Consider the following 13,075-nt stretch of genomic DNA (forward strand, 5'->3'; position numbering starts at 1 on the left):
TTGATGACAGCACAGTGCCTTCTTTTTTTAAGAGGAAAACTGCCTAAATCTCATATCATCTTATTTGACACTAGAATTTTTGCTCTATAAGAATGCTGACAAATTTGTAGCTTTTCTGTAGCTCAGCTTCTCCGTTTGCTGCATGCAGATGAAAACACTGGTGCTGCTTACAAGCCGTGCCTGTGGAAGCAAAACTAACAAATTTCCTGTGTGTGCACAATGGGCTGGTTGTCTTCTTAATCTTACCGAAAAGTGACTTGCAATGCCCAGAAGCAGCAAGTTTCTTTATAATTCTAAAGGTCTTGTATTTTCTAGCTTTATTGTAGCTCAATAATTCAGATTTAACTTTCTAATAATAGTCTTATTTTTTATTATTATTTAATAGTCTTTTAATCAAACAAATATTTTTAATAAATTGCAGCTGCAACTTTATATCATTGTGACTGCAGCCACTGAGACAGATCCACAAAATGACAACTACCACATTGAGAGAGACACACTTCTTCTCCTTCCTTGCAAAAAAAGAAAAAGAAAACAAATTGAACAGAAGAAATTCATACAAAAAAGAACCAACATAAGCAACATGCTGTTATTAGCTCTAAAATATTAGGGACTAGGCCAGGGGTGGGCAATCTCAGTCCACGAGGGCCGGTGTCCCTGCAGGTTTTAGATCTCACCTTGGGTCAACACACCTGAATCACATGATTAGTTCATTACCAGGCCTCTGGAGAACTTCAGGACATGTTGGGGAGCTAATTTAGCCATTTAAATCAGCTGTGTTGGTTCGAGGACACATCTAAAACCTGCAGGGATCACAAGTATCCGTGTAAGAGTTATAGTGTTTAGCCTTTCGCTATTTCAACACAGCAGAGGTTATGGCCGAATGTAATGCCTCTTCTCGCCGTTAGATGTCAGTGACGTTTATCATTAATATCACTTTTTATCTATTTATTCGCGGTTTGGATTACGAATAAAGCATATGGTAATATAAATTAAATTGACTAAAGTACAACTTAATATCAACGGTGACGAAAAGAAAAGAAAAGATTCTCTGTTGTTGTAACGCCCATCTCGGACTATTGGAGGCAGTATAACATGTCAGGGGCGTCCATCCTGTCCCTAAATGACATGACGAAGAAGAAACTGCCTGTCACATAAGCAGCTAGCAGAGTGGCTAATATCACCCTGATTAGGCTGTTTTCACTGTCAAAATGGATGTAAATCAGGCGAAACAGGAGCACCTGCTCGCATTAAAAGGTATTTTACTGTTAACATATATGTTGTGACTACAGAGGTTGTCTTCATGGTTAGATGTGTCCGTGTATCGCGCTGTTGTCATTTGCTGCTGCTTCAAGTTGCTAGTAGCGCTAGCTAATGCAGTATCATGCATTTACTTTTGTGAAGGTGTAAACAAGGCTGATGGCCAGTGGTGCGACTTTAAAGACTTTTCTTTTCGTTTGGGGCGCTTAAAACATATATTAAAGACCCTGTTTAGCAAAGTGTAGCTTAAGGAACTGTGTCATAGTGTAAGCTTACTCTCTCTTGTGCTCTTAGTTGTTGCAGCTCATTTATTTATTGCACTAATTCGTTTTTTGTTTTTTTGCTTGGTTTGGACTTTTTTTTTCTCGAGGTAACTTTTTTTTGCTTCTAGTTGCTCTAATCTGAATCTGACTCAAAGAAAGAACTCTGGGAAGTTAAAGTGTTCATTTTCCTGTTTCTTTTTGTTAGCTTCCAGCTCACCACCCGCAAAAAGAAATTCTGAGCATAAGTGATATCCTGCAAACTGTGCAGCAGTCAGAATACTAACGGTATTGCTCAAGTATTAGCTACTACAGCTACAGGTTTTATGCAGTAGCGAAGGAAAGATTTTATTCCCTGTTTTTAGAGCACTTCGTGGACCCGGGCTTTGACATTTGTGTGAGGACTGCAGAACATTTTATCTGTTAGGCAGTTACAATTTTTATCAGTGAACAGCGTGTAAGAAATGCATCTTACAACAGTTTTGAGACTATTAAACAAACTTCTGCAACTTTAGGCTTACTGCATTTACTTAGAGAGGGAGTTGTTAAAGTTGTATTCAGATAAGGTAACATATAGTTGTCCTTCACACAAAACCTGTATAATTTGTGCGTTTTAATTTTTTTTATGCCGTCCCAATTAAAATGTCAGACCACCATTTTCCCACTCAGAACTTCTCTTTGTCAGCAGATTCATTCTTTGTTGAAATAATCTTTAGATACACCCCTGTTGTGGGTAATTTCAGTAACTGGTAAGCATTAATTCTTGAATGCAGGCTCCTGAATCCATCACTAATTGGCTGCTAACCAGTGTCACTTTACTTTACAGTGATGCGCTTAACGAAGCCCACTCTCTTCACAAACCTGCCGGTGACGTGCGAGGATCGAGATCTGCCAGGTGAGCCTGTTTAAACTTGCAGACAGAGTTCCACCCACCGAGCCTGAAATGAATTTCACTCCATATTCTTTAGCAGAGCTGTAGCAAACGAGAACAACAGGGGTCAGGTCTGTGAGACTGAACATCATGATATTATCAGGGAATCCAATTAGTTCAGTTGATGTTAACCAATCCAGTGCAGGACGTGGGATAGTAGGAAGAAACCACAATGGCTGAGCCACTGTACCACCACTCATAGTAATGACAGTTTATTAGGTCTCATACTCATGTTTATCAGGACGCAGAAGATCAAATAAGACATGAACAGTAAAACAACAGCCTTGTGTCCATGATATAATCCCTTGCCTGTGGGTTGTTGTTGTCGTTGTTTTTGTTTTGTTTTTTAAATTGGTAGTCTAATGCTTTTGTTTGCATTGTGTAAAATGGAAAAGTTAATTCAAAGAGAAATCTGTTTGAAGGCTTAAAAGCTTCCTGTTCATTAAATCTTCACCTTTTTACATGCATATACAACAATCTGAGAGATTTTTCCCAACTTCTGTAAATTCATCATTGAGTTCGAGAAACTCACAGTCAAGCATTGTGAAGCTGAATGCTGAGTGATAAGTGTTTTTTTTGTTGTTTATGTTTTGTTTTTTTTTAAATGCTGTTGTTTTTCAGAGTTCCACGTCAGCATTGCACTCCACTACAGGAAATAACACAAGTATTGAGGCCAAACTTGGTCAGGCAGCTTCCTCAATTTTTTTTACACTCATTTAAACATCCTCTGTGGTTGCACCAGGAAATCCCACTCAAGTCAGCTTACAAACGAAAACGAGATACTGTGTCTGCAATAGAGTACTTGTTGGGCAAGGAAAAAATGGTTAATATTTTCATGGCGTCAAGCTTGTCCAAATGCTATAAAACAGAGGTAGACACATTAAAGTTGTTGTTGTTGTTAATTTCAAACATGTAAACGATATACAGTTACATTTAGTAAAGAAAATAAGAGAGAGAGAAAAAATACTATACAAAAGTCAATACATTTCAATATAGCTACCGTTCTGATTCATTTACATGTTGAAAGGGAGTGGGAAGAAGTACACTTATTTAATCCCACCCCATTGCCATAAGTTATCAGTTAATATTTAGTCAGCTTCATTACTGATATAATATGTAATAAAAATAGTGAACAGATTTCTGATATATCAGAAGTTTCTGTTGTTGTTTTATTATTCCCTATCAGCCACTGAGTTATGTTTTCTGAGTTTGCCCATACAGTGGATATAAAAAGTGTACACCGCTGTAAAAGTGCCAGGTTTTTGTAATGTTAAAAAATGAGACCACAGTCATCCAGTCCAGCTCTTTGCAGTGTCACTGTCATCCCATATTTTCTTCACTTTTTTGATGACGCAGTCTTTACTGTGCTCTGTGTTGTGGTATATTCAATGCCGTGGAATTTATTTCTGTAAACGTTTGGCGACTGATAAGATCAGTGTGATGCTTTGCAAGCTGTCTGCGAAGCTGCCAACCTTTTCATGTAGCAGGCAAGTGACTAAATGTCAGGCGAATCCTACTAGAACGCCTGAACTTTACCTGGGGGTTCATCAGTCTCTTTAACCGATGTCGAGTGTGTACCCAAGAAAACTGAACGCTGTGATTCAATAACGTGAAGTAGTTTAAGAGAGTGCACACTGTTTTATTTTATTTTTTTTATTTCTCCTCAAACAGATTTGTTTCTTTTTTCCAATGATTGTGCGGGTTATAGCTCACATTGAAGGTGGGAGTATTTTGAAATCATTTATTGTTGTCTAATTAACATCACAAAAACCTGGAATCTTAACAGGTGTGTCTGTGTTGGGGTGGGTGTAGTAGTTTATAGTTAATTTGCTAATTATGTCAGAATTTTAGCAAAAATGTCTAAAAGGATAAAAGTGACAACTACAAGGTCAAAGGTTAGCTTTGCAGCTTTGCAAAAATTTAGCCAGATGTTATATTTGTGACAATAATCTTCCATCTTTAAACTACAGTTATTTAAGACCTTTTCTGCTGCTGGGTTAAAAATGTGTGTGCTACACATCTGTTTCTGGCATTTTTGTAGCAACATCCATATTTGAAGGATTGAATGCTGTCATTAGTTAAACCTTTATTGGCCAAACATTAGTATAGTTTATACCTTCTTATTAAACCTCTTCAGAATCATCATTATATTTATTAAATGAGTTACTGACTGGCTGGCAGAGGCATTCAACAGCTAAGCAGTAATTCTAGTTCCTTCTGGTTGAATGCAGCACAGAGCAGTGCAGTGGTAACTGAAGTCCATATAAATCAAAAATGTGCTGACGAGTCTAGGTTGTAGTAGTAGGGAAGTTATAGTTTATTTTTAAAGAGATTTAAAGATGAATCGCATTAGTATAAAAACATTAATTTTTCTTGGAAACTTGTTGGGTCAATTGAAAAATCATTCGGTACCTTCAGCTGACCCTTTTAGAATTAGCAGGATTTTTTCTGGGACCATAACTTTAGTATATTAAGTAAAATATAAATAATTTACCTCAATATTATAAATGTCTTTTTACAACTGCAGCTATTGCCATCTGGTGGCCTTCAGATAGAATACAGGGTTAAGGGTTCAGTGAAGTAGCATATGTATGATGTCTAATGTTGACAGAAACACATATTGGTACTCTCAATGTTTAATCTGTTTATTAAAATTCACTGGAGGAAAAACTTGAAAAAAATGTTTTTGAGCATATTTTGGAAGGGTCAAAAACCCATGTGGAATAATGGTTGCTCAAAAAAAGTAACAGTATATGAAAGATCTCATCTGTTAGGCTCGTTTTGACACCAGGCTCGTCTTCTAGCTGTTACTTTCTGGTCCATATTTATATTGTATTATCTTACATTATACATATGGACCAACAGGCAACTGTTGTTGTGATTTGCTGCTATATAAATAAAATTGAATTGTAAATTTAATCAAATTATTTCTGTATTATAATCACTTTCTAATCTAGTCCTTTTCTAACACACATAAATGTATCCTATAGCTGTGAAATGGAGAAACACACTGGTGTTCTGTGTAATAGTTTAGTTTAAGTCTTTTTTCTTTCTTTCTTTTTTTAAATCCAATATGAACACACACATCACTGGGTGATCTGAGTATCAGCAAGGGACACTGAACTGAACACAAGTTCTGGATGTCCCCATTCAGAGTTGAGTGAAGTGAATATGCCAAAAAAAAAACATTGTCACAAACTGTGAGTCCACTGAAACCCCGAGACCCTCTGTGATCAAGCATGTAGGAGTTGATGTGAAACTGATTTGGTTACAGTCTTAAAATGTATTTTTCAGTCCTTTAGAAGTTATGACAGTTAAAAAAGAATAACTGTACTCAAAAAATATTAATAATATTCAGGGTAGAATCTTGCATGTCTTTATTAAATACATTAAAGTTAATGAAGAGAAAATTATTCCCAGGGCATCAGGTGGAAACTTATTATATTAAGATTAGAACCTGTCACAAAACTAACCACAGTACATATTATTCAGGGAATTGAATACAAGATGTTTGAGGCGGAGTTATTAGAAGGAAAGAAGGAGACGTTGAAACCTAATGGCTTTACCTTTCAGGTTCAGTCTGCTTTGAAACTTCATCTTCAAAGCGTCTTTCTTTAGCTTTCTCATTCTCCTTGCAGCAAACTGAGCGCTCACTTTGTGCGGCGCTGCCTTACAGCATTAGAAGAGCATCTGCCTGTTAGATATCCACACATTATGTTTCTCCAAAGCTAATTCTGTTAGTGTGCAGGTAGATATATATCTTATTGTTTTCATATCACTTATCCTCTAACTAGTAAATCTTTAGTGAGGAATCAAATTTCATGTGCGGGAGCCAAATTCTGGACTACATTATACATATCCATGACATCTACCTACGCATGTTTTTGTCTCCACAGGGGACTTGTTTGGTCAGCTTATGAGGCAGGATCCCTCCACCATCAAAGGCGCAGAGACCTTAATGCTGGGAGAGATGCTCACATTACCACAGAACTTTGGGTAAAACACCAATCAGCTGTAACTCTTTAAAGTTAAAAACAGCAGCAAGTGCTTTTTAAAAAAAAAACCAACTAATTCTTGTCTTCACATCATACAGAAATATATTCCTCGGCGAGACCTTCTCCAGTTACATAAGTGTACATAATGACAGCAGCCAAGTTGTTAAAGACATTCTGGTGAAGGTACTGTAAAGAAGGAATACCTGCTCAGTTCAGATTGTGCGCTTTGTTTTCCATTCGCACGTAATCACGATGTGGTTCCCTATGTAGGCTGATCTACAGACGAGCTCGCAGAGGCTGAATCTCTCCGCATCAAACTCGGCAGTCGCAGAGCTCAAACCCGAATGCTGCATCGATGATGTCATTCACCACGAAGTCAAAGAAATTGGGACACACATGTGAGTGTTCCCACTCCCGAAATGTTTCCCAACTCACCAGTAATAAAAAAAATAAAATAATAATAATAATCCTGTTTGTTTGTTGCTGTTTTCACATTTCCAGCTTAGTTTGTGCAGTCAGTTACACCACCCAACAAGGGGAGAAGCTCTATTTTAGGAAGTTCTTCAAGTTCCAGGTAAGTTATGGCTCAGTGTTCTAATTAGGAGATGGTTGTAAAGTCACGAGTGAGCTTAGAGATGAGTGGAGAAATGCCACAGAGCTACAACAGATTGCCTTCCTCTGTGTGGGTTTGGTGTCAGGCAATCTTCTGCCCTCAGTTCAAGAACCAGCTGTAGCCTTGCTGCCTTTCCTTTAGATGCATTTCTGTCACTCTGATTCCCACTTTCAGTAAAACTCCAGTTGGACTAAACAGTACTGCATGGAAATAATATTTTCAGCTCGATGGCGGTATCTTATGAGAAAACTTCAGTGTTCAGCTTGCAATCTATTTTTAATCAGGTTTTGAAGCCGCTGGATGTGAAGACGAAGTTCTACAACGCAGAGGTAAATTAGCTCTTCTCAAGCAGCATTGCGAAGCTCTTATTTCATATCATATTTCATTTCATAGTCAGAAACATTTGCAATAGAGGCAGTTGGCATTAGTTAGGCCTCCATGAAAACCTGTGTGCCTCCAGGTGAATAAATGATCCTGGAGATAAGTGGTTTTCCTGGATAAAGGCATTAAGCTTCCCCCCCCCCCCTCTTTTTTTTTTTTTTAAATTCTCTCTCATATCAGTAGCTTTGTGTATTGCAAATATTCATTGTCATCAACATTGGCATGTAACTCCATTTGTTTACTGTGTCTTGTCTTGTATTTTATTTTCTCCATTAGAGCGACCTCAGTTCTGTGGTAACTGTTTCTTCTGTTATCATCACTGAACATTAGCTTCTACTAATCATTTCTGGCAATGGACACTCTTTCTTTCTGAGCTCATACAAAGGTGCAAAGTAAAAGAATGGAAGAAAGTCTGAATATGGAAAAGATCTTCAGTGACTCAGTTGTTTGTTACCCCTTGACATAAACTTCCATTCTTTTTCTTTTGCCCTCTCTTTGTTGCTCTTCTTTCAAACTGATCCTGCACGGTGTTTGTGGTGTCACATTGTTGTGAGTGGGTACGGCATTGATTGCGGTTAGCATCACAGAAGGTGCTATGATTAATCTCGTATCTATTCGTCTATATGTGAATGATTATGTAGCAGCGCAAGTTCAGCGCTGCTCGTTTTTAAAGTGGACCTATTACTCTTTTCATATGCTGTTCCTTTTAAACACCAACAAAAAACCTCTGCAAAAGCACACACAACAGTAAACGGCTAATAGCAAGCATGTATCTACACTATGATATGAATCATGTGATTATAACGCACGTTACTTTACAGTGTTTTTCTGTTAGCTGGTGTTTCCTTAAGTTGCACTCCATTTGACCTTTCAGGGCTGCCAGTGTGCAAAGGTTTTTTCCTTTGTCATAGAGAGTGGACATCCCTAATGTGGCCATCTAATCAAACAGCTCGGACTATAAGCGCAGAAGCCCCACCCATCTGCTCTTCAACCTTCTGTTTGCAAGGGTCAACCAATCAGAACAAAGTTACTTAATTTGTGCTGTGAATCACGAAACGCTGCCGTAGTGCAGTCTGAGAATAAAATATTGAGCTACAAAAAGCAATTTAATAGGTCCACTTTAACTTTTGTATCACTACAATTATGCTCTCAATAGTTAAACAGCCAACAATGACAGAAGTCTTTGACTATAAGCACTAAAATGTGAGGTTTGGCTGATTTCACACTAACTTCACTCAGAATGATCAAGTCACTTATGAATAACAGGCACAAACTAATCCACGCTTCCTTCTTTTTGTTTCTCACTTTACAGTTGTGGCTGCACAGATAAGTTTACTGTTGTAAAGACAACTGAGTGTTGCTCAACCAGAACATCAAGTAGCTTCTTAATTAAAATAGGAAAGCAGAACATTCTCCACATTTCAGGCATCTAAATTCTTACTATGTGACAACATAACTTTCTCAGGGATTAAGAAAATACTCTGATTCTACGTTTGAGATGCATTTATTATGCCTCTGCACAAGTAAATAACTGTACTCTTAACCGGTAATGATTGCTCTTGAATATTAATAAACTTATTGTTTTAGTTACTGCTGAGCAACTGAGCATCAGTATTGAATTTGGCCTGTTACTACACAATACCAATACTTTTCACCTTTCCAAATGGTTTCATTTTTGAGCTGACCAATTTTATATATTTATAAAATCGGTGTACACTTGCAAAAGTTTTATTTTTCTATTTTTTGGTTCTAGTTTAAGCCTCTAAGAACTTTTCTGAGCTTTCTAAGAACCCATAACTAGGGTGGCTCAGTGGCCCCAGAAGTATAGTTGTACACCATAAGATCTAAACTGGTAGAGCCAGACATTTACTGCCTGGCGTTACCTTGCTCCACATTTCCTGTCTTGACAGTACTGAACAAATAAAGTCAAACATTTCTAAACATACTTTCATAAGCCAAACTGCTTGATGTTTGATAAATTAATGTTTCACTGTGCAGCCCGTACTGTGCACCTGCTGACCAACAATTGTACTAATATGTCCTCAAAGGTACACTGAGCAAACTTAATAGGATTCAGTTAAAGTTTTTCTTTTAATGCCAGTCTTCTCATTGACATTCAATGTATAACTCCTATATGACCAAAGAATTTTAAGGTTCACATTTAAGTCTGTCTTAAAACACCTCTCAGATGTCTGTAAGAGTTACAGCTTCCTGTGATCTGTGGTGTCCATGCTGGCTGTGAGAAACTTCCATACGTTTCCTAGAAGAAGACAGAAAAATCTGATTGCTCTCTGTCATTTTCAGTGAGTAGAACATTAATTGCTTTCAAGAGCAGCACTCGCAGCATCTGTGGTCTGTCTTTTCTTATTACACAGCGTCAGAATTTATATTTTTAGTATCATTCCTCAAAGTCTCAGAGCACATTTGTGACGACAACAGGTCACAGATGTGCTCCCCGGTAAAGAAGTAGCGCGTGCTGTGAGAACCAATGAAGCAAGTGTGCTTGCTGGATCAGGAGGTTTTACCCACTTCCCTCGGGGAAATAACCACGAGAAACTCTAACAGCCTCTGTGAGCATGTGAATATTGTTTTAAGACAAATTTTAAAATATGAGCTCATCCTTTTGAAGCTGCCTCTGTTAATACCTGACATGTTGCTCAGTTCACCTTAGAGATTATGCAACTTGTTATAAAGGCTAACATCAAATAGCCTGTTAGTGTGACGCTGTGCTTCTGCGCTCAGACAGATGAAGTGTTCCTGGAAGCGCAGATTCAGAACATTACCACCTCGCCAATGTTCATGGAGAAAGTGTCTTTAGAGCCATCCATGATGTACAACGTTACAGAGCTCAACACGGTCACACAAGCAGACAAAGGGTAAAACAAACACACATCTGTCCTTATTTTTGATAACATTTTACACTCAATACTCAGCTGTAACTTGTCCTCTGCAGAGAGTCCACATTTGGGAAAATGTCCTACCTGCAGCCTATGGACACACGGCAGTATTTGTACTGCCTGAAGCCAAAGCCGGAGTACGCAGAGAAGGCCGGCATCATCAAGGGAGTGACGGTCATAGGCAAGCTGGACATTGTATGGAAGACCAATCTTGGAGAAAGAGGGAGGCTACAGACCAGTCAGCTGCAAAGAATGGTATCTTGATCTGTTAGCCTACTGCTAGAACAGTGGCGCTCATTTCACTTATCCTCTTATGAATACGTTTAATACAGTTTAATCCCCACATGTCCTCCAGGCTCCAGGGTATGGAGATATTCGGCTGTCTTTAGACCTGATTCCTGACACTGTCAACCTTGAAGAACCTTTTGACATCATCTGTAAAATCACCAACTGCAGGTAGAAACCCCTGAAAAATGAAATCGCCCTCATAATACAACCCTTTGTATTATTCAGTTCACTGAGGGGTTGAATTAGCCCATAATAACCAGCTTTTCTCTGCTTTTCTGACATTGCAGTGAAAGAACTATGGACCTGGTGCTAGAGATGTGTAATACTAGTTCTATCCATTGGTGTGGTATATCAGGGCGACAGCTGGGGAAACTTAGTCCTGGCGCCTTCCTCTCACTGCCCCTCACAGTCCTGTCTTCTGTCCAGGGTCTGCAGGTACGATCCAGACTTTGCAATTGACCGTGTGCTCAGATCAAAGTGCTCTTTACCGACTTACTCGTGTGTTTGCCTCTTTGTTTCAGAGCATTTCTGGTTTGAGGCTCACAGATACATTTCTGAAGAGGACGTACGAATACGACGACATTGCACAAGTGTGTGTGGTCTGCCCGTTTACGAGCAACGAGTGCTAGGAGTTTTCTTTACCCTTTTTTTGCATTTTACATATGAATGGACCAACTGTGGCATTCTGCACATGACACTATGTTTTTTGCAACTTAAATATAAGAATATTGTATTTTACAATTAATTGTGAATAATATAAATCACTTTCTTTGAAAATAATGATGTAAATGTGCATAAATGTTAATAAATCTGTCATCTTTGATTTAATATTGCTTTTAAAAAGGTGCTTCATGGCATCTGTGTTGGCTTTTGTTATTAAAACTCTTACAAAGGCACAGACATATATTTACCGACTTGATCAATGAGTTTTTTGGTCATTTTTGTATTTAACTGAAAATTTCTAATTATATTTTTAATGTGTTGATTCATGTGGGAATAATCTCCACCCGTCATCTACTTGGAGCTGCTCATTTCTTGTGCTACTAGTCATATAGAAAAGAATTAAATAAAATGTCAAGGCTAAGGTTAAAGATTTCAATATCTAAATTCATGTCACTGAATTCACTGAAAATATAAATATTCAGAATAAAAATACACATTTTTAATGAAACGTGACATAAATTTATATATGAATTTATGTCACGTTTCTCTTATGTGTTAAAGCAACATTTTACGTCTTTAAAAGGTCAGCCTCTCCATCTGTGTAGGAGGCTAATTGAAATACTGTCAGTGTCCAAAGAAAAACATAAGTCTTTAAATACACTGATCAACAAAATTAAAATAACTCTTTGAAAAGACATCAGATCTCAATGGGGAAAAATGCTGATGTGTGTGTAATGTGTTAGGAATAAAAGGGCGCCACATTGTATGATGGAAATAAAAAATATTCATCTATGGAGGACTTGATTTAAAGATTACCCTCAGATGGAGCAAAACATATTTCTAATAATGTCCTGGTCATGTAGGCCCAGTCAGTAGTATCAATTCCTTCATCCTCCAGGAACTGGCTGCATACCTCACCACATGAGGACGGCACCAGAAGGAATCTAGGACCCACTGTGCTAGCATAAGGTCTGTCACATGTGCTCTCCTGTGTTAAAAGCACAGGGCATCAGTGGTGGACCTGCCATTTCTAGTATTCTGTGGTGTATATACCAATCGGGCTTCACAGTGCCGGGAAGTGAGCACAGGTAGTAATGGATGTCGGACTCTCGGGCCACTCTCCTGAAGTCTGCTTCTGATTGTTTGGTCAGACATTCACACCAATATCCTGCTGGAGGTGATTTTGTAGGGCTATAGCAGAACTCACTCTGTTCCTCCTTGCACAAAGGAGCAAATACCGATCCTGCTGATGAGTTCAGGATCTTCTCTGGCCCTGTCAAGCTGTCCTAGTAACAACCTGTTTCCTGGAATCTCCATGGTCTTGGGACTGTGCTGGGAGACACACAGCAAACTTTCTGGCAGTGGCACACACTGATGTGGCATCCTGGAGAAGTTGGACTACCTGTAGGGTCCAGGTATCCCCTCATGCTACCAGTGATGACACTGATCCTAGCAAAATGCAAAACTAGTAAAAAAAAAAAAAAAACATTCCTGTTTTGGGGGGTGTCTCATTTTTGCCCCTCTAGTTCTGCTAATGTTACTGTATTTAACACCAAAAACAACCCCCTCTCTTACTTAACTGATCACATCAGTATCCCACAAGTTCAACTGACTCCATGCTGTACTCTGATTAAAAAGTTCCCTTCATTTTTTTGATCACTATACTTTCCTGTTCCAGGTCTCACTCACTGTGGGGTCTCCTTTGCCAAAGAGTCCTCAGAGTGGCCCCTGTAAATAATCCTACTTTTGCTTACCAACTCCAGATTCTAGTTGAAGTTCTCATGTTC

General features: G+C 38.4%; 1 protein-coding gene across 2 annotated transcripts; it reads left to right on the top strand.

Annotated features, from left to right (window-relative positions):
- The first annotated feature begins 1,130 nt into the window (after window positions 1-1,130).
- On the top strand, window positions 1,131-11,531 carry trappc13 (trafficking protein particle complex subunit 13). Of its 2 annotated transcripts, XM_006796865.3 has the most exons (13): window positions 1,131-1,257; window positions 2,347-2,415; window positions 6,348-6,447; window positions 6,545-6,629; window positions 6,717-6,844; window positions 6,948-7,020; window positions 7,344-7,388; window positions 7,717-7,734; window positions 10,183-10,316; window positions 10,394-10,592; window positions 10,693-10,793; window positions 10,913-11,060; window positions 11,147-11,531. In XM_006796865.3, the coding sequence occupies exons 1-13, from the start codon at window positions 1,212-1,214 to the stop codon at window positions 11,252-11,254; spliced, it is 1,254 nt and encodes a 417-aa protein (XP_006796928.1). In that variant the 5' UTR covers window positions 1,131-1,211; the 3' UTR covers window positions 11,255-11,531. The 2 variants fall into 2 exon arrangements, with proteins under 2 accessions (XP_006796928.1, XP_006796929.1); XM_006796866.3 differs by lacking the exon at window positions 7,717-7,734.
- The last annotated feature ends 1,544 nt before the right edge of the window (window positions 11,532-13,075 follow it).

The sequence above is a fragment of the Neolamprologus brichardi genome, chromosome 7 (assembly GCF_056152115.1).
Source record: "Neolamprologus brichardi isolate AB-2024 chromosome 7, ASM5615211v1, whole genome shotgun sequence".
In the NCBI taxonomy this organism is placed as follows: domain Eukaryota; kingdom Metazoa; phylum Chordata; class Actinopteri; order Cichliformes; family Cichlidae; genus Neolamprologus; species Neolamprologus brichardi.